Here is a 21,725-nt window from a genome sequence, read left to right as displayed (position 1 = left end):
TAATCAAACAGAAATACATACAGCACTCATAGAGATAATTCATTTGAATCAAATACATGTATTTTTATCAAAGTGTCATCATCCAGAAGTTAGGTGATCTGTGTTGATTGGATGTGTGTTTACGTTGGAGTTTATGTTGTTGTTTATGATGTTGTGTTCGTGCCCAGCCCCCACAGGGCCTCCCCAGAACCTGCAGGTGTTCAACGCCACCACCATCACTCTGACCGTCAAGTGGGACCACGCCCCTGGTCGTGTCCAGAACTACAAGATCACATACGTCCCCACCGCCGGGGGCAAGACCCAGTCGGTAAAACCAGGACCAGCCAGTAGCCACATGGGTCAGCTTAGGGCATCACAATTCCAAGCTGTTCATAGTGCTAACATCAGCTTTTAATCCTAACCGTCCTCTGGATGATGAAAGGATAAGGAAGGGAGTCCTTGTTGCATGACACAGAGGCACTTTGTTTGTGTGATGGGAAGATAATAGCTCGACCCAGAATGTTCATATGACACAATTTAAAGCTATAACACACAGAAATTGTTGCATTATAATTTCTAAAAATGTATATAATATATCTACCGCTAATAGTGGAAGGTTAATATTTTACAGTATTACTTAACCGCCGTGTTGTGATTGGCTGTGATATTCGCCTATTGATTTCTCCTGCCGGAGCGGCATCTCCACCAGCTTCATTTGGTCCACCAGCTTCAAACAGCTGTAAAAATTATATTTTTTGTTATTGAAAAGATATTTCAGAGTGATTTAGATGTTACAATGATTCTTGTTTTCTCACATAAACCTAAATTGAGTGAACAATGTAGAATTTCACCAACCAGGAAATGACAGCGAGATTTTCACTAGATAACACAGCCACAAATTCAGAACAGCTTCCCCAGTTTGACAATAGATAGATGGATATCACAGCCAATCACAACACTGGCGGGTAAGGAATACTGTGAAACACTATCATTCCACTATTAGCACCAGATATAGTATGGAAATTTTCAGAAATTACAATGCAAGAACGTAAAAAAAAATAAGGCGAGCAATGTCGGGGTCCGGAGTGTATATATATATATATATATATATATATATGTGTGATGGGATGTATAGACATTATGGACAGTATGTGGATAGAATATGTAGTATATCTGAAGAAAAAGTAGGATAGAATAGTATATGTACAGCAATAGTTGAAAGGGATGGCCTTGACTAGAATACAGTATATACATACGAAATTAGTAAAACAGTATGTTAACATTATTCATGTGACTAGTGTTCCATGTCTATGTACATAGGGCAGCAGCCTCTAAGGTGCAGGGTTGAGTAATCGGGTGGTAGCCGGTTAGTGACAGTGACTACTGTAAATTCAGGGCAAGATACTGAGTGGAGGCCAACTAGTGATGGCTATTTAACAGTTGGATGGCCTTGATATAGAATATGTTTTTCAGTCTCTCGGTCCCAGCTTTGATGCATTTTAGAAACACATGGTGGTCAGGGACCTTGGCCAGAGCCCCAGGGGAGTTGGGGTTATCAGTGTGGAGAGATGGAGGAGAAGGGGGGGCAGAGATGGAATGTCTGGGCCCAGCAGGGTTGAGGGTGTATGTGTATGTGTATGTGTGTGTGTGTTTATGTAACAGGACAGGGAGTGTGGTACCAAGGGGGTCGTTGACTGCAGACAGTGTTTACAGAGTCCTTCAAGCTGTCTGGCATCGCTGCTGCTCCACTCTATAGAGCTGGATAGTAGTTTAGACAGAAAGGCTTTTTTCCTCAGGCCAGATGTTTAGGCGCTTAGAGTTTGCATGATGTGGAGGCACACAGAGAGAGATCCAGTAAATGGAAGGAAGCAGTTAGAGAATTTCACTCTCTCATCAGTCTTGTCTGTGAAGTGATAGGCCTACCATATTGGAGTCAAGGGTAGCTAGCGCTATGTGAGTTATTTGTCCATTCAGAGTTTCCATTCCCATGCAGAATGGATGAAATGTTTTCCCTTTTTTAATTAGAGGAGAGAACCCAGTTCTGTTCAGTGGCCGTCCGTCCCTCGGTTGCTGTGATGATATCACACGCTAAACATTGAGGCATTGTTGGAAAGCTGGAAGCTAATGAGCCAAGCTTAGCCAAGTGTTTTTGGTTCATTGACAGATTTTCAACAAGTATGGAGAGCTCAAGTGGCCCCGCTTTGATTCATTTGTGACAAAAAGTCTGCGTAGGAAATGGGAGACACTGATGATACGTTTTCATCAGGCATGCTGTCAGTGGTTAACTTACTCTGTGGAGAACAAGAAAAAAACTAGAAAACTCACACGCACGCACGCACACACACACACAGGGTTTACTCAGTCAGCCGTCTCTGTGAGGCGATGCAACTCAACATCGTTCCTTTTAATACAGCATCTCCTTGGTCAAAAACAATGCAGTAAATTCATCAATCATACCTCTTAAAACAACCCATCCCACTGTTAGGGCCAGTAGAGTACAGCTTTACCTTAGATCTTGCTCACTACAATAGCAAAGTGCAAAAATGCTCGATGCATCCTCCACAATTTTTTTTAACAGTCTGGTATTTCTCAACCTGCATTCTTTCCATCAAGTCTCTGACACTGACATAAACTGTCAAGGGAGAGAAGCTGGAGACATCCACATCCAATAAGAAAATACAACTGTTTTTCCCATGTCATCTCTTCTGAGGCCACATTGAATGGACTATTTGACGCATTTGTAATCTGAAGGGAATATTACAAGAATTTAGAGTTGATCCAATAATTGCGAAATGAGTCGACCCTTAGGCCTTGAGTGTGATCATGGACCAGGTGAGCAAAGTGAGGGTCCTTCCGTCTTCTCTCCCAGTCATTTCAATCTGTCTTCATTCCCCAACAGACGCAGATTGGAGGGAAGAAGAACACGGTGCTGCTTCCCAAGCTGACCCCCGACACTCCCTACTCCATCACCGTGTCAGCCATCTACAGCAATGGGGAGAGCAAGGACATCTCTGGCAACGGAAAAACCAGTGAGTGACCTACTGTAACTGTGGCCACGCTAAGGCCTTCATGATTACATCATGTTTCATTTTGTCCTCTCAGCTTCACCAGGGAACCAGGGCTACATTTGTTACCTAGATGCTGATGTTAAAGATGCCCTAAATACTGTGTTTGTAAAACACAGATTTTACGCCTACCACTTGCCACTTCTGTACCTCTACTTACATTTTAACATCTGTAGCTCATTGTTGTCATTTAACATAGTATGAATCCTAAGACCTCCTTTCTTCTCTCTCTGCAGAGCCTCTGGGTGGAGTGCGGAGGCTCCAGGTCACTGACCCTACCACCAGCACCCTGAATGTCCAATGGGTGGCCGCCGAGGGCAATGTGCGCCAGTACAAGATCTACTATGTGCCCACCGCTGGAGGAGCTGAGGAAGTGGTAGGCTGGGCCACCTCTTACCAATCACTACCGAATCTCACTATGGCATGCATACTCTTTCATTATCACATCTATTATCTAATGCTGCAAAATACAAACACCAATACACTGATACTTCACAGATTCACTCAGACAGTCAAACATACTTGCAAAATACTACTCCTTTACCAGACCTTTTCTCTCTCTTTTTAATCGTGTTTTATGACGTTTTTCCAAATTTCATATAGACAGATCACCTCTGTGTAGCTTTGTGACTCAGTCCTGTTGTGTGGTTGAATCTACAGGCCCAGGTGTCTGGTAGCACCACCAACACTGTGCTGAAGAACCTGATGTCTGACACCCTCTACACTGTCACTGTGGTCCCTCTCTACCCCCCTGGAGAGGGCAAACGCATGTCTGAGAACGGCAAGACACGTGAGTCCACGTACAGGTTTACTGTTAGGATGGTTCACATTATCTAGTATAGATGACCTGCCTCAACAACCCTTTTCTCATGGCTATTGTCATGACCTACCATGGTCAATTTAATGAAAGAGCCTGTGTACAATATAAAATGGTTATATTTCTACCATTCTTGGTACAGCATTTCCTGAGGAGAAGATTGTGCAGTGTGCTAAAGGCTACAATATATGATAATGATTTGGGTTTTTGTTTGGTCATTCTTTGAGACCTGGCATTTCTGTAGAGCATGCACTCTCTGGTCAAGTGTGTTGGCTTGCTTACTCCTTCTGCCAGTAAACTCTTGTAATAAGCCCAAAATATGTTCCAGTCTTATTGTAGTGGAATTTTCCTACTAAATTAAGCAAACCCCTTTTATTTCTGGGGGCAATGCCAAAAAGATCTAACATGCTTTTGGTTGTCATCTGTTTACAGCTAAAATGTCCAATGCCATGCTAGATAGTATGATTCACTGTAGACACTACTATGTATTAGCTGGTTTCCATCCATTTTGAACAGACCATCCCTCTTCCAGTTTCTTCCACAATTATAAGGCTGAGCCTCCACTCAGTATGACTCAGTCTTTAGTGGGTTGATTGCACAGGAAGGAATTCCTCTGTGTTGGCAACACTAGTGATGTCTCCAGCCTTAAGGTAATGGGGTCCGTTTATGGGGTGTAATGACTGGTAGTGGTTGTGGTAGCACGGCTGGGGGGATAGCATGACGTGAGTAATTTGCTCCTCCCATGGAAAAAACTAGAGGAGGGAAGAGAATGAATTGAGAGTATTTTTTCACTTTCCATTCATCAGCCTTCTCTAGACTGGCTATGTTTATCAAATGTCACTTCATGTCATTACTGTTACTGTTACCCTGATTACCCCAAAGCCATAGCCTAATGGTCTTCTGTCTATCCTTAAATCCATCAGAATATACCCCCAGGGACACCGATCAATGATATCTTTCAAGCTTTTGATCTCTGTCAGAATTATAGGACTCTACATATTGCTTCTTCAATTTCAACGGAATCTATGTTTCTTCAGGCTGTCTGACAAATGTTGCTAATCAAATCTAAATTGGGCTTTAGTCATATTTTATCAATTTGTGATAAAAAAAATATTGATCTTGATGTGGATTATCCATTGATGCTGTGCTTTCAGGGTGAAGCCCAGGACTTTTGTTACTTATTTCTGGCAATAGTTCTGGTCTCTAAGAAAATAAGTTCCCCATGTACTTCCCACTCTGTCTTTATGAGGGTACAATGCTGAGTGGTACAAATACTGGAAACATCATACTAGTCAACTAGTATGTATTGTACATAGACACAGTGAATGCTTTGATGGCTTCAAGGTGAACATTCCCTAGTGTCTGATTCAGCCACCAATAATTTAGTTGGACTCTCTAATACATTTTTTCAGCTGCTGTTCTCTTCCCACCCACCCCCACTCTCTTCTTTCCCCATATCTCCCTTTCTTCCTCTCTCTCTCTCTCTCTCTCTCCCCCTCCCTCCTCCTCCTCCTCCCTCCATCCCTCTCTCTCTCCACAGTGGAGCGTACCCCCGTGAGGAACATCCAGGTCTTCGGCCCCACCACCAACACCCTGAATGTGCGCTGGGATCCCGCCTCAGGCAAGGTCGTGCAGTACAGGGTCGTCTACGCCCCCCTGAGCGGTGCCAAGCCCTCCGAGTCGGTGAGTCACCACCAGGGAGACCCATAGGGTGTCTGATTAACCCCGCCCCAGGTCGAAGGTCAAATGTTAATGTCCAGTGACTTGGGGTGTTTGCAGGGGTGGCCGAGTGGAACGCTTCGGTCCATTTACAGATTTCCATCACTACAGCTCTTTGTAAAGGAACAGAACGGAACAACATCAACCTGTTTGTGCTCCACATCGACTGTCTCTCTGGTGGGGGTTCTTATTTAACAGTCTATTCCTGGTTTAAGGCCAAATTTTCATGTTCATTAATTAAAACAGGAAGCTGTCTGGGCTTTTTCCCCTCCTTATCTGGCTTGACGGTGCCCACATCTGGAGTTTTAAAGGAGGTCACAAACAACTAATAAACTGCTACTTGACATTGCACAAACAGCCACATCTGTGAGAAGCATTGAGACATTGAGACCCTGTTTTGACTTAACAGGTCTTTGAAGAGTGATGCTGTTCCATTTTATTGATAGCAAGAAGTACTCTATTTGTTCTTTTAAAGTCACAACATTGTGTTTCTGTGGGAATATTATGATTGACTTGGGCTGGGCTTTTCCAATGCCAGGGCCAGCTTTCCACGTCAGCAGCCATGTGGCCAGTGTCACGATGCACCATCACATTTAACACAGGGAGGTTTGGTGTATGCACTACTATATTAGGAAAGCAGCCTTGTCATATTGGGTTTACTCCTTGAGAAGAACATTTTGCTATTAAACCCTCCAAAGCGATGACCGACGCAAAGGTTCGATGACAGTCGTCAAAAACAGTCCCATCAGAGATAGAGATACACACATTGAACACAAAACAATGGTGTTTGGGGTCAAAGAAAGAGAGGGAAACCAAATGCCAGGTGGGTGGACTCCTGTATATTTTGTACTGTATGTGATACCAGGACAAGGCAGGTAGAGGAGAAGATCAGGGTAGAGGCTGATAACCTTTGATAATGTTAACAAGAGACAGACAAATGGGGTCTGGTATGGGAGAACACAGACACACAGAGATGAGCACCAGACAGAGAGGACAGAGCAGAGGAGCCAGGCTGCTGTAAGCAACTGCCAACACATTACGTTAGTTACTCAGTGTGTTATTGTCCTGGCTGTGAGGGGCCATACATCATTGACATAAAATTCATACTTGTGTTCCCCCAGTCACTGAGCACTGAAAAGTGTCAACACAAGTGGTTGTTGAGTGAGGTGAGGTGAGAACGAGTTGATAGAGGTGTCACACTGAAACAGCTGTCAGGTTGTCAGACTGGGGGGTCATAGTGAGTGTCAGAGCTGCCAGGACCATGGGGCAAACAGCATTACAGCATGATTGTTGTTTTCCCCCTACAGCTGATACACTTTTCAGACAGGACTCTTCTCCCCCATCTGGATGTGTCAGTGTAGGCTAGCCTAATTGATGTAGAATAATGTTGATGGTTACAGCTATCCTTGTTATTACTATTAATGCTTGTCTTCATCATAATTTCTCTAGTTTTGAGAATCAAACGTGTGGGTGCGAGAGTTGTGGTCTGATTGAATCCAACCCACTGTAATGCATGCTGCATGCTGTAGACTGTGATTGGTCCTTCAGTGCTGACCTCATTGTCTCTATCCCCTCTGGTCAGATCCTGGTTCCTGGGACCTCCACCACCACCCTGCTGGAGCAGCTGGTCCCGGACACGCCTTACAACGTGGGAGTGGTCGCCATCTATGCCAACGGGGAAGGACCGCCAGCTGAAGACAAGGGCACAACACGTAAGATCCAGTATATAATATCTATCATATATAAGATCCTATTGCCTTTACATGTTTATCCACATCCAAGTATATGCTTGATATTGTGCTCACTTCTTTATAATCCCTGCAGTTCCCCGCAGTGGCCCTAGGAACATGCGTGTGTATGATGCCACCACCAGCTCTCTGACAGTGGCATGGGAACATGCTGAGGGACCGGTGCAGCAGTATAAGATTACCTACGCCCCCACCACTGGAGACCCCATCGAGGAGCACGTAAGCACCTATATTGCTACTATTTCTGATGATACCCTCATCAAACACCATTTTGATGAGTCTACAGCATGAATTAGATTGTGGCCCAAGGCGCAATGTGGGGAGGTTGTCAGGATCCTTATTTCTCCTCTGTTTGAAGTACCTGTTGAATAGTATTAATGAACAGTAATACAATGTTTTGCCTGTGTGTCCTGTAGACCATGGTTCCTGGGAACAGAAATACCGTCATCCTGCCCAATCTGGATGCAGACACTCCCTATAAGATCAACGTGCAGGCCATATACCCTGACGGACCAGGGGGAGATATGGATGGAGACGGGCATACAGGTACGCTAGCACATTCTATGCTTGGTCCACTATTCAACATGGTAGACAAACAGACGCATAAGGTTCTCCACAAACACAGTTGCTCGCAGACACATACTGTAAGTTACAGTCACACACAGACACATTCACAGTACAGGAGTTTTATAAACTCAGCCAGTGATTATTGTCCTGGATGTCAGAAACATGGCTTCAGTTCAGTCTGCCTGTGAATACCAGAAACCTTTGAACTAGCTGTCCTCCAATGTTAGATCTCACACTAGAGCTGCCCAATACGCAGTCTAATTTCCTCATTTACACCAAATCAAAGCAAAGTCCTAGCTTGGGACTGCATGGCTGTGATATTAATGTTAAAAACGTTGTAATATGTTTTTAATAGGTTTTGACGGTCTGTATTTTCTTCCCCGCAGTTGGCATGCTAGGACCTCAGAATCTGAGAGTGTCAGATGAGTGGTACACTCGCTTCAGGGTGTCCTGGGACGCAGCACCCTCCAGAGTGGTGGGCTACAAACTGGCCTACTCACCTGAAGGTCAGATAGCTACTATTTTACTATTCCAGTATACTATTATATTCAGCTGTGAAAGAAGATTCATTTGGCTTACTTAATATACATATCCAGCTATAGAAGAAAGTCACAGATGTGATTGTTATTGACCTGGAGTGTCCCGGTCTGTGCCTCCTGTTATTGACCTGGAGTGTCCCTGTCTGTGCCTACTGTTATTGACCTGGAGTGTCCTTGTCTGTGCCTCCTGTTATTGACCTGGAGTGTCCCTGTCTGTGCCTCCTGTTATTGACCTGGAGTGTCCCGGTCTGTGCCTCCTGTTATTGACCTGGAGTGTCCCTGTCTGTGCCTACTGTTATTGACCTGGAGTGTCCCTGTCTGTGACTACTGTTATTGACCTGGAGTGTGCCTGCTGTTATTGACATGGAGTGTCCCTGTCTGTGCCTGCTGTTATTGACCTGGAGTGTCCCTGTCTGTGCCTCCTGTTATTGACCTGGAGTGTCCCTGTCTGTGCCTCCTGTTATTGACCTGGAGTGTCCCGGTCTGTGCCTCCTGTTAGTGACCTGGAGTGTCCCTGTCTGTGCCTACTGTTATTGACCTGGAGTGTCCCTGTCTGTGCCTACTGTTATTGACCTGGAGTGTCCCTGTCTGTGCCTCCTGTTATTGACCTGGAGTGTCCCTGTCTGTGCCTCCTGTTATTGACCTGGAGTGTCCCTGTCTGTGCCTACTGTTATTGACCTGGAGTGTCCCTGTCTGTGCGTCCTGTTATTGACCTGGAGTGTCCCTGTCTGTGCCTACTGTTATTGACCTGGAGTGTCCCTGTCTGTTGTCTGCTCTTATTGACCTGGAGTGTCCCTGTCTGTGCCTACTGTTATTGACCTGGAGTGTCCCTGTCTGTGCCTACTGTTATTGACCTGGAGTGTTCCTGTCTGTGCCTGCTGTTATTGACCTGGAGTTTCCCTGTCTGTGCCTGCTGTTATTGACGTGGAGTTTCGCTGTCTGTGCCTGCTGTTATTGACCTGGAGTTTCCCTGTCTGTGCCTGCTGCTATTGACCTGAAGTGTCCCTGTCTGTGTTTGCTGTTATTGACCTGGAGTGTCCCTGTCTGTGTCTGCTGTTATTGACCTGGAGTGTCCCTGTCTGTGTCTGCTGTTATTGACCTGGAGTGTCCCTGTCTGTGTCTGCTGTTATTGACCTGGAATGTCCCTCTCTGTGTCTGCTGTTATTGACCTGGAATGTCCCTGTCTGTGCCTGCTATTATTGACCTGGAGTGTTCCTGTCTGTGCCTGCTGTTATTGACCTGGAGTGTCCCTGTCTGTGCCTGCTGTTATTGACCTGGAGTGTCCCTGTCTGTGCCTGCTGTTATTGACCTGGAGTGTCCCTGTCTGTGCCTGCTGTTATTGACCTGGAGTGTCCCTGTCTGTGCCTCCTGTTATTGACCTGGAGTGTCCCGGTCTGTGCCTGCTGTTATTGACCTGGAGTTTCCCTGTCTGTGCCTGCTGTTATTGACCTGGAGTGTCCCTGTCTGTGTCTGCTGTTATTGACCTGGAGTGTCCCTGTCTGTGTCTGCTGTTATTGACCTGGAGTGTTCCTGTCTGTGCTTGCTGTTATTGACCTGGAGTGTCCCTGTCTGTGCCTGCTGTTATTGACCTGGAGTGTTCCTGTCTGTGCCTCCTGTTATTGACCTGGAGTGTCCCTGTCTGTCCCTACTGTTATTGACCTGGAGTGTCCCCGTCTGTGCCTGCTGTTATTGACCTGGAGTGTTCTTGTCTGTGCCTGCTGTTATTGACCTCGAGTGTCCCTGTCTGTGCCTGCTGTTATTGACCTGGAGGGTTCCTGTCTGTGCCTGCTATTATTGACCTGTAGTGTACCTGTCTGTGCCTGCTGTTATTGACCTGGAGTGTACCTGTCTGTGCCTGCTGTTATTGACCTGGAGTGTCCCTGTCTGTGCCTGCTGTTATTCACCACCTGGAGTGTCCCTGTCTGTGCCTGCTGTTATTCACCACCTGGAGTGTCCCTGTCTGTGCCTGCTGTTATTGACCTGGAGTTTCCCTGTCTGTGTCTGCTGTTATTGACCTGGAGTGTCCCTGTCTGTGCCTGCTGTTATTCACCACCTGGAGTGTACCTGTCTGTGCCTGCTGTTATTGACCTGGAGTGTACCTGTCTGTGCCTACTGTTATTGACCTGGAGTGTACCTGTCTGTGCCTGCTGTTATTGACCTGGAGTGTCCCTGTCTGTGCCTGCTGTTATTCACCACCTGGAGTGTCCCTGTCTGTGCCTGCAGGTACTGATCAGACCATGGAGACGTTTGTTGGAGATGTGACCAGCTACCAGCTGCACAACCTGCAGCCTGGAACCACCTACGACCTTAAGGTGTTGGCCCAGTACGACGCTGGCCTCAGCGGACCTCTCATTGGACAAGGAACCACACGTAAGTGATTGATTGGTTGCTTGACTCATTAGTTGTTTGGTTGATCAAATTATTGTTTGATTGATTGGTTGACTGTTCCTGTCTTTCACAGTGTACCTGAACATCACTGACCTGACCACCTACAACGTTGGTTATGACACCTTCTGCATGAGATGGACCCCCCACAGAGCTGCCACTTCCTACAGACTCAAACTAAATCCATTCAAACGTAAGTGCTGTACCTGGCTGGGAGCCCATTCCATATAACCTTGATACCTGTGGGGGAGAATTGTTTCTATATTGATGTGAGAATGTTTACTGTCGATCAGATATGTAGACAAAGTTGCCACCCTATCACAAAGGTGTCTTTGTTCGAATGTCTAAAAATGTTATATAATTGTATTTTATTCATGCCCACTGATCCATCTGTCTCCTATTAATTCTCTGACGCTGGAGGACTGTAAGAGAAAAAAAATATGGGAAAAAATGTTGCAATATTTAAGTCTGTTTACAGTATGGTAGCCATTATAGATGGAAGCACTGCACTTTGCCACATTAAGTTAATTCATGTTTGTTTGAAAGGGCATGTTGAATAAGACAAAACACTGTATAAGCCCACTGCTACCTCAGTCCAAGCACTATCACTGGCTGGCTTTAACCCCTCTCCTTCCCCTGTCTTTGAAAATAATCATTATAATGATCATGAATTAGATTTATATAGTGCTTTTACCAGGTGTAATTTTCAGTTGCTCAAAGTGCTTGGGGATAAATGGGGTATATGTTTAAAGTGCTTGGGGATAAATGGGGTATATGTTTAAAGTGCTTGGGGATAAATGGGGTATATGTTTAAAGTGCTTGGGGATAAATGGGGTATATGTTTAAAGTGCTTGGGGATAAATGGGGTATATGTTTAAAGTGCTTGGGGATAAATGGGGTATATGTTTAAAGTGTATGGGGATAAATCACCTGATCCACTACCAATGTGTGTTACTCTTTCCTCCTACAGCCTCTAACAGGGGAGGTCAGGAGACCACCATCACTGGGTCTGAGAGCCACTACTGTTGGGACGGTCTGACCCCTGACGCCCTCTACAACGCCACAGTGTACACACAGACCCCCAACCTGGAGGGGCCTGGAGTCAGCGTCAAGGAGAGGACCCGTAAGAAACTCCACTAACCATCAGACCTGTAACATGTAACATTTCATTGTGTTTACACACATGTATACCTCCCACCACACTCCGGGTATAAGAAAACACCTCAGGGTCTTTGCAGGGGGCTAACAGGGCATGCTAGTGAAGTCCAAATGGTTTGAATGTTTATGTTCTGGTCTTTGTTACAGTGATTAAGCCCACAGAGACCCCAACTGAGCCCCCCACTCCACCTCCACCCCCTACCATCCCCCCTGCTATGGACGGTAAGGAAAGACTTGAAGTCAGCATGCTGTGAAGAGAAGTGAAGCTAACACAGAGAAGAAACTCTTTATACATGTCCTACCTGACATTGACTTGCTCTATGTGCACCACAGTGTGCAGAGGGGCCAAGGCTGACCTGGTGTTCCTAATTGACGGCTCCTGGAGTATCGGAGACGAGAGCTTCAGCAAAGTGATTCAGTTTGTGTTCAGCATGATCGGAGCCTTCGACGTCATCCACCCTGGCGGCATGCAGGTACGTAGCCATTCAGGCTATCCTCTGAGCGTTAGCTCTTTGATGTTTACAGCATATTCTCTTCTCTTTTCCTCTTTCAGAGTGTATTCTTCATGTCAATGCTTTATTATTCTCTCGCTCTCGCTCCCTCTCACTCCCTTTTTGTCTTCTGGAAACAGGTGTCTTTTGTGCAGTTCAGTGACAGTGCCAAGACAGAGTTCAAACTGAACACTTACCAAGACAAGGGAAGGACCTTGGCTGCGCTGCAGCTCGTCCGCTACATGGGAGGAAACACCAAAACAGGTACGCCCACAGACTGCTACTCTCAATCTTACTGGATGATATCGTAAACACCAATTGCATAATGTTGAGTTAGTTAAAGAGTCTACAAACATTCACTCACCACTAATGTCATTACAGTGTCTTCATCTTGCAGGTGGAGTTGAATGGGTCTATAGTTAAAGGTGGAAATTGATGTCTTTACCCCTCTGTGTACAGGTGCTGCTCTGAAGCACGTTGGTGAGAAGGTGTTCACCTCAGACAACGGCATGAGGAAGTACGTGCCTAAGGTTCTGGTGGTCGTCACCGATGGTCGCTCCCAAGACGAGGTCCAGAAGAGTGCCTCCAACCTGATACACTCTGGTAAGTGTTCAACATTTGGATTTGCCCTTACAGAAGTCAGTAAAAGGATATTTTCAGTTTAGATTAGTCAGCGTAAGTGTAGCTACAGAACTTTAGAAATGACTAGATATGTTTTGAGATAAAGCATTACTTACTCCTTTTGGGGTTTTCACTGTCAAATTGGAAGATCTGAACAGACATTGGGCTAGGGCGTATGGATCATAACGGTTATCTTTGTGCTCGTCTTGCTCCAGGTTATAGTGTATTTGTGGTCGGTGTGGCCGATGTGGACGTGGCAGAGTTGAGGAACATTGGTAGCAAGCCAAGTGAAAGACACGTCTTTGTTGTGGATGACTTTGACGCGTTCGCCAAGATCCAGGACAACCTCCTCACATTCATCTGTGAAACAGCCACATCCAGTAAGATTTACATCTACATTACACAGTACCTCAAGACTCAAGTGAAAGCAGATTGGCGTTAGCTGTATGTTGTCCTCCAGCCTTTTCCATCACATCATGTTCTGTTTTACTTCTCCCTCCTCAGCTTGTCCTTTGATCTACATCAACGGGTTCACCTCACCTGGTAAGTATATGCTACACCTATATTCTGAATAAACTGACAGCTGCTGATAACACCTATGGCCAGGAGCTCTTTACTGACGTAGAAAAACGCCCTAATTCATTCCTACCAACAATGTCAGTACTGTGTTCCTGTGCATTGACTCTGTATCTTCACCTGACGTGTGTTCACCAGGCTTCAGAATGCTCGAGGGCTTCAACATCACAGACAGGACCTTCGCTGCCATGAACGGCGTGTCCATGGAACCTGGCTCTTTCAACAGCTTTATAGGCTACAGGCTACACAAAGATGCATTCCTCTCTGCACCCACAAAGTAAGAGTGTGTTTGCGGGCCTTTTCCGTTGCGCGTTGCCTGCTCCTCTCCTGTGTACTGTAATGCTGGCCAGCCTGCATAATAGTTTTTTTGTATCTTCAAAGGCTCTGCTCGGAGAGCGCTGTGCCAAGAGCCCTTTGTCAGCCCTGTTTGTGTTTGCAGCTTGTAGAATATGAGGTGTTAGGAAGAGAAAATGATTTGCTCCCAGGGTAGCCCCTCTCCCACATACACTACCGTTCAACAGTTTGGGGTCACTTAGAAATGTCCTTGTTTTTAAAAGAAAATACATTTTTGGAACACAGGAGTGATGGTTGCTTATAATGGGCCTCTGTACGCCTATGTAGATATTCCATTAAAAATCAGCCGTTTCCAGCTACAATAGTCATTTACAACATTAACAATGTCTACACTTTATTTCTGATCAATTTGATGTTATCTGAATGGACAAAAAAATTGCTTTTCTTTTAAAAACAAGGACATTTCTAAGTGACCCCAAACTTTTGAACGGTAGTGTATGTCATATAGGGATCAACCAAAGAGCCCAGCTCTTTATTGGGCCCATTAAAATGTATTCAGGCAAATGCTGAGCTGCTCAAGAGTTCTGCGCTAACATTTTAGGCATGAGCATGCTTAGTTAATTTGTCCATAATCATCTGTATTTGTGCGTGGGTAAGTCATTGACTTCATGTGCACAAATGGAAACACTTCAAGCAGTAAAGTAGGGACGGAAAATACTTTCAATATGTCCATAATTTTTTGAGTCTGGGGTAGAACTGGCATCTATTTTCAGATTCTGTGGTCTACGTGACAGGGTGGATATTGTGTGTCTTTTTGGTTTATGGTGTGGCGTTTAGATGCCAACCTTGTTTCTCTGTGTCTTTGATTTTCCAGAAGTTACAAAGGCTCTATAGATTACGATTGGCTATCTTAATTCAAACAGGTTTTAGTGGACCCTCTCATTTTGATCAAAGATTCATGATTATCTGATTCATTAACTTTAGTCAACATTTTGCATGTCAAATGAATACAGCTAGTGATCAGATTGTCTCAGTGTTGGTGTCTATGAAGTTGACCATCTTACAGAAGAGAATCCCTCAGCTTTATAAAAAAGCTCTGCCATGACACCTGTATCCTGTATTTTTCCTCCTGCCAGGGAGATCCACCCAGAGGGTCTTTCTCCATCCTACACCATTATCCTGCTCTTCCGTCTCCTTCCTGACACCCCCAACCAGGCCTTTGATATCTGGCAGATTGCCGATGGTAACAACAACCCTGAGGTCGGGGTCACTGTCAACCGTAAGCCCCCATCATGCTTTGTTTCTCTTCTGGGTTAGCTGAAGCTACCTAACAGCTATGATCTGATTCCCCTCCTTACTGAATCAAATAACAGTCTTTAGAAACTTGGACCAGTGTAATGATTAGTGGGCTGCTACAGTCCACTGATCCCCCTCTAGGGAAGAGTTTTGGTTTGGCACTGACTTTTCACACTTTTTCTACAAGTCCACAAGTGTTCACTTGTAAGGGCCATCATCCCTGTATCTATCTCTCTCTCTCTCTCTCTCTCTCTCTCTCTCTCTCTCTCTCTCTCTGTCTCTGTGTGTGTGCGTTGCATGACATCGTTCCCTCTTTTCAGCTTCCAGCAAAACAATCACGTTCTACAACAAGGACACCAGAGGGGAGATCCAAAGAGCCACGTTTAATGAGGATCAAGTGAAGAGAATTTTCCACGGGAGCTTCCACAAGGTAAACAACATTTCACTTGAATGAAAATGGTTTGTGGGCCATATGGTGATATTAAGGCTTGGCAGAGGAGTAACATATCTTGGCCTATTTTTCTGGTTGAATTTCCCAAGGACATACAGATCAGCAATAATTTGGGATAATAACATCCAAAACACCAGGTTCCAAAGATACATTTTCACATGAATAATGCATTTCTGTTGTAAAATGTTTAGATACATGTTCAAGGCAGAGTAGACACCCTGTCTGGGATGTGTAGCCTTGATATGGTCACCACCTATGATAGATGTGTTCTGTCATTATGGTCGGTCATGTCTGTTCATAGTTGATGTTTCTGTTGATTAGTGTCATGCCTCATTGAGTACACCTCCTGAGGGTATGATCTTGTGGATAATCAACGCCAAGACTAAGATCTAGCTAGGATATGGTTACTTTCCTCTCCTGAAATGAAATGTGATCCATCTTATAGTATTGCGATGTGGGTTCGGTGCCAAAGTTGAGTCTTCAGGCTTTTTTATGCTCCGCTGTTAGCTTTGTTTTCTGAGGCTGAAGGAAGTTACTTTGATGAATGGTTTGGAAGGACGATAAATATATTTTCAAAGGTTGGGGGAGACTTTGGTGACCCATGGTGATCTTGCACAATGTGCAACCTGAAGATTTTATTTGATTTGGAAGCAGTTCTGGTTAGCCTAGCAATGGAGACTTACGGCGTGCTGATTGGCCATTGTCCTGGCGGCGGTCAGGTGGGAATTCAAGAACGTTCTGAGGAAGTGGGATGTTATTGGATCAGTGTTTGCTTTGTTTTACCTCGTTTATGATAAATGAAACTCAATACATTGGGAAAAAAAGCCACTTCGTACTTTTGGACCGCATAAAAGAAAGCTAGCTGCATGTGCCCAATGAGGTATTTTCAGGAGTATTTTCTGCTTGAATAAAATTATCTGTCAATAAAATGATTTTCCTGCTTCAACTGACAGTTTCTAACAGTCTGAGAAAATCTGAATAAACGGATGAAATCGACCAAAAACATTCAACAAGCTGAAAGAGACCTACAACAATATGTAAACATGAATGGAGATATTTTGACATACATGTATATTGCATCTTCTATACATCTTTACTGCCTCCGAATGTGGATTCCCATTGGGGCCCTAATAATCTTCTATGTTGGGATTACAATATTAAGTCTCAGTGGGGGTCAGTGAGTACGTTGAGTCATTACTGTACATGACTGTAAACCTCCATCAGTCACTCAAGGCTTTCTAACCCAGTTGAATTAACTCTGTAGGTTGTCATTATTGTATAAAAAGCCATTGGTCCTCTAGAATGATCTTCTCAGTGTTTTACAACCGTGATATACAGTGTTTTTGTCACATTCTGCGTAACTCAGTCACAGCAGGAGTAGAAGAGCCCATGTGGGACATCAAACGCCAGCCCCAACTCAAAGCAGAACAGAATATTAAAATGTTGTGCTCAGATATCAGACTGTAGGGATGACAAGGATTTAAACAATGAATGTCAGTAAGATGCAACTAAAATTAAAAATGACTGTTTCCAATGGATGTGAAGAATGTTGTATCCAATGTGTATCCAATGTTTCTGAAGGGGAACAATATGCCTTCTATTATGTAAAAACTTCAGCTATTCCTTTAACCTGGAAAATGTCGGGTCAGGGCTTCAGCCGATGACATGACTAACATCAGTACAATGACATCATCAGAGCTCCAGTTGGATGTGTGTGCTTCTTTTCTCTTCCTATGGCTGTGGTGGTGCCTGCAGTCTGAGTGTGCTCTGGGTGGTTAGTTTGTGGTTCTGTGTAGTTACTGCTCCAAGCGAACAGGTGTCTTTGGTGGTCTACCTACCTGCTTTTTCTCTGGTCAGGGAAACTGTTTGCCACTCAAAGAAAACGAAAAACTATTAACATGTATAGTGTGTGCCCTACCTCAGAGCTGTTCATATCTTTTGATATGAACTCAGAGTAGAATGTTATGAGACACAATAGATTATTCCCCTCCCCTCGAATATTTCTCTCAGTAAATTAAGTGTTTATACTTACTAAGATCAGACATGTCCATTGGGAAGTATGAAACAACTAACCCAAACCAACCATCTTCATATAGTTTAATAGCAATGTGTATGTTACAGAGTGCAGACTAATCTACCTCTCCTTTCTCCTTGGACTAGTAGCTAAATAGAGAATTATCCAGGTTAGAGAGGTCTGGCTCTCCTCCTGATTCACCATGTGGGAAATATCCTAATGATAGCTTTAGCAGACGCTCTAACCAACTGGGGATTCCCACCCCACACTGCAGAGGTGGTGGTCTTAGAGGGGCGTTACACCAGGGAAAACTTTATTCTCAGGCAAAGAGCGTTCCACTAAATAAGAGACACAAGCATTTTGCTACACCCGCAATAACATCTGCCAAATATGTGTATGTGACCAATACATTTAGTTTGATTTGAAAGGGGGAATGTTTTTCACCAACACATATATGTATTATTGGTGCCATTAGCTTTTTTGCATTTGGTTGCGATCAAGTGGAAATATGAAAAAGAATTGTGCTTTTGGTAATAGCTAGATGTATTCAGTCCATCCACTCTACAGGCTCCCCATACTTAGAGCTTCACAAATGCAGCTATTATTCTCTGAGAGGACCCAAACTCTCTAAAACTTTCCATTCAGGGATTGGGTGGAATGAGCAGTTGGGTTTTGTCAGTATTTGCAAGCACTAATTGAGAATGAGTGGGAGAAGAGAATGCTCCAAAGAACCAAAGCAGTTTAAAACGTTGGTCAATCTGACTGATACATTTCCATAGCCCTGACTGCCCTCTTTGTGCTCTCATTATAAGAGTTTCCTCTGAAGCCTTCTTTTAAAAGCCCTCCATTCCGCGAGGTAGCCAAGCAGACTTAACGACGCATGCAACCATTCCTGCAACAGAAGAAGCCACTCAGATATGAAATGGTGACTTTACAAAGCTAAGCAAGCTCCTCTTCTGAAACCAGGATGGGAATATTGTATCCAAGACTGGACATGGGAGCGTAGATGTCTGTGAATGATATGGTGGCAGTGGTATACATGAAGAAGGATTTTGTCTCTTCCTGGAAAGAGTTGGTGAAATCTGCAATTTGTCAGTGCATCAAAAATATCAGGAAAGATCCACTTTTACTTTTAATCAAACTAGTGTAGGATTCCCATATCAGGCTGCATGTGAATTGTGATTTCACACGCCATCGTGAAATGGAGTGAAAACATGGAGGAGTTGTGAAGACACAGCCAACAACAATAAAATGGAGTCTGATAGAAATCATGAATGTATGTCAGACACACTGGAACCCAAATATAGCCATATACATCATACTGTTGTCAAACTTGTTCTGATATAGCATATGTCGTTTATAGTATACCAGAGGGAGAATCCATACTAAGCGTGAATGGAGTGCTGAAAAAGAGATGTGTCCAGGATGTGTCATTGTCTAGAGGAGTTATAGTCAGAGGGAGGAGTAATTAAGTGTCATTGTGACTTGGTCAGTGTGGAAGTCAAGGTCTAGTCTTTCTTGACTCCTGTGGTTTTTGATCCATTCAGAAGATTTTCATCATCTGTGTCAGTGTGATAGATTTCTCAGGCCTTTGTTAGAGAATGAGCCATTGTGTGACTTGTTGATTGTGTTCCAATAGAATATGCTTTGTGTTCCCCATCATCAGCCAACTGCAGTTGATGGAATTTCATGTTGCTTTCAAATGATGAGTCCCGGTGAAGGACACTGACATTTTCGTGAATCCTCATTTTGCAGTAATATTCTTGTTGGTTAGTGAAATAATGTATATGTACGCATTATTGGCACTTGCAGTATGTAATTTAGAGTTATTTTGGTAAGCCCTCAAGTGCATCATAAATGCCCATGCCAGGATCTTGGGGTATCAGACCCTCCCCTCTCCTGTGTTTAGCCAGATAATAATGTTGTGAGTGTTTGTCAAGTCGGTTTCGGTTGGTTTCGCTCTGTAGGACAGTAACACAGCAACGTTAGCCTGCTGTCTCTGTCAGGGTGAAAGCTTGTCAGAATGTTTGGCAGAAAAATGCAGCTGCGCAGGAAAGTATGGAGAGTGTAGCACTTTTGATGGTGTACCATAAACAACATCATTTCGAGATGTGATGGGAGTTTTGGAGAGTTAATGTTGAGAAATGGCCCATACCCTGGCAGTTTTGTGTTATTTCATGTATAGCCTATAGTTTGTTGTTTCATGTTGATCATTCTGTTTATCAGTGAAAGTGGCTGACATTAACTTTTTTCCAAGGGACCTACAACCTGAATGTTGTACAATGATCTTTAATTAACTTCTTTACAGAAAATCATATTAATAATGGTGATTTAGTAAAATAGAGTATCAGCGTCTTTATAAACATCAGTTTAGGGGGTTCATTGGCTCAACTGGGTTCTTAGTTTATGCTACGAGACTCCTGAAGAATTGTGCTTTTATTTATTTATTACCTTTATTTAACTAGGCAAGTCAGGACAAATTCTTATTTTCATTGACGGCCTAGGAACAGTGGGCTAACTGCCTTGTTCAGGGGCAGATCGACAGGGGCAGAACGATTTTTACCTTGTCAGCTCGGGGATTCGACCTTGCAACATTTTGGTTACTGGTCCAACGCTCTAACCACTAGGCTACCTGCCGCCACAAGGCTATTGCAGAAATACCATGTGAAAAACACTAAACACTTTCAGTAATCTTTAACAAGCCATTATGCCCAAATATTGTTGCTGTAGTTGTTCATATTGAGAAGACTAGAGTAGTCTTAACTAATAATCATTTTCTCCTCCTCTTCCTCCTTCTCCTAAAGCTTCACATCAGTGTCTCTCCCGAGAGGGTCAAACTGAACGTGGACTGCCAGGAGGTTGCAGAGAAACCCATCAAGGAGGCCAACAACATCTCCACAGATGGTTATGAAGTGCTGGGCAAGATGGCAAAGTCAGGAGGATCAAAGAGAGAGTCGGCTACAGTGAGTGAAAAATTGACAACACTTATTTGAAATGGAAAACTCCTGATAAAATGCATCCCTCACTCACACACAAGCTGTTGGTGTGAACTGTGAAGTGCAAAGTGCCCAGATGTGCTCGTCATGTTGATGCTCAATTAAGAGCTGACAACTCGCGGTCATTGTTGGAGCGATGGAAGACGTTGCTCTCTCTGTCTTGTTCTCTCATGCTATCTGTGTTCCAGCTCTCTGTGGGTTCTGGCCTGCGTCTGGAGCTATGTTGTTTCTAAGTCCTGAATGCTGGAGCTCAATGGAAGCCATGTGTAACACCCATCTGTGTTCGTCTCTCTCTTCTCTCATCTTTCTGTTCTGTTGTGCAGTTCCAGCTCCAGATGTTTGATATTGTGTGCAGCTTGAGCTGGACCAGTAGAGACAAATGCTGTGATCTCCCGGCCACGGTAAGAGCAGCTTCACTGTAAACAGCCCTCTAGTAAGGCCTCATATCTGTACAGTACTGTACCATCAAGCCTTGATACATTGACTCTGCTCATCTTTCACTATACACCATTGAGCACTTACTATAGGTTAAGAGAGCCATTGTAGTTTTGCATGTTCATTTTGGAGTTTATATGTCATTCCTAATGTTTAAGTGTGCACATGCTGTATAGCCATTACGAAATGATGCCTAGCTGGCAAGAAAGTTATTTGAAATGAAATGATTGCACTGTCAGGCCTGAATAGACCATTGTATTCCTCGCTAAATGGACTAATCTCAGTACAGTTTTACAATCACAACCCCACCAAACAACTGGTCCCTTTGATCATGGGGTGGACAGTATAAATCATTGTACCCATCTATGGTATGTTTATTACTGGATACATGTTATATACTTGACTATAGCCAATTACCCATCTCTCTCTCTCTGTAATTTGCATGAGATATTAATGTATCATGTCAATGAAGGCTGTGTTGTATAAGATTTCACATATTCCCTTCCACAAAAAAACTGATGGATTTTTTGTTGTCAAATAGTATTTGTGTGTAGGCCATGCTATTGTAGCAGTT

General features: G+C 44.0%; 1 protein-coding gene across 2 annotated transcripts in view; it reads left to right on the top strand.

Annotated features, from left to right (window-relative positions):
- Window positions 1-21,725, top strand: part of LOC139375330 (collagen alpha-1(XII) chain-like) — an 87,847-nt gene that overhangs the window by 51,593 nt on the left and 14,529 nt on the right. For both annotated transcript variants that reach the window (XM_071117011.1, XM_071117012.1), the window contains exons 31-53: window positions 168-307; window positions 2,879-3,008; window positions 3,281-3,420; window positions 3,705-3,834; window positions 5,402-5,544; window positions 7,163-7,292; window positions 7,405-7,547; window positions 7,745-7,874; window positions 8,282-8,401; window positions 10,658-10,804; window positions 10,896-11,012; window positions 11,790-11,942; window positions 12,125-12,199; window positions 12,311-12,450; window positions 12,609-12,732; window positions 12,928-13,071; window positions 13,305-13,469; window positions 13,594-13,632; window positions 13,804-13,942; window positions 15,096-15,238; window positions 15,576-15,685; window positions 20,525-20,683; window positions 21,040-21,117. In XM_071117011.1, the coding sequence (XP_070973112.1) occupies window positions 168-307; window positions 2,879-3,008; window positions 3,281-3,420; window positions 3,705-3,834; window positions 5,402-5,544; window positions 7,163-7,292; window positions 7,405-7,547; window positions 7,745-7,874; window positions 8,282-8,401; window positions 10,658-10,804; window positions 10,896-11,012; window positions 11,790-11,942; window positions 12,125-12,199; window positions 12,311-12,450; window positions 12,609-12,732; window positions 12,928-13,071; window positions 13,305-13,469; window positions 13,594-13,632; window positions 13,804-13,942; window positions 15,096-15,238; window positions 15,576-15,685; window positions 20,525-20,683; window positions 21,040-21,117 (2,939 nt within the window). The remainder of the gene's footprint in view (window positions 1-167; window positions 308-2,878; window positions 3,009-3,280; window positions 3,421-3,704; window positions 3,835-5,401; window positions 5,545-7,162; window positions 7,293-7,404; window positions 7,548-7,744; window positions 7,875-8,281; window positions 8,402-10,657; window positions 10,805-10,895; window positions 11,013-11,789; window positions 11,943-12,124; window positions 12,200-12,310; window positions 12,451-12,608; window positions 12,733-12,927; window positions 13,072-13,304; window positions 13,470-13,593; window positions 13,633-13,803; window positions 13,943-15,095; window positions 15,239-15,575; window positions 15,686-20,524; window positions 20,684-21,039; window positions 21,118-21,725) is intronic.

The sequence above is a fragment of the Oncorhynchus clarkii genome, chromosome 19 (genome assembly GCF_045791955.1).
Source record: "Oncorhynchus clarkii lewisi isolate Uvic-CL-2024 chromosome 19, UVic_Ocla_1.0, whole genome shotgun sequence".
Classification (NCBI taxonomy): domain Eukaryota; kingdom Metazoa; phylum Chordata; class Actinopteri; order Salmoniformes; family Salmonidae; genus Oncorhynchus; species Oncorhynchus clarkii.
This window is presented reverse-complemented; position numbering and strand designations above follow the sequence as displayed.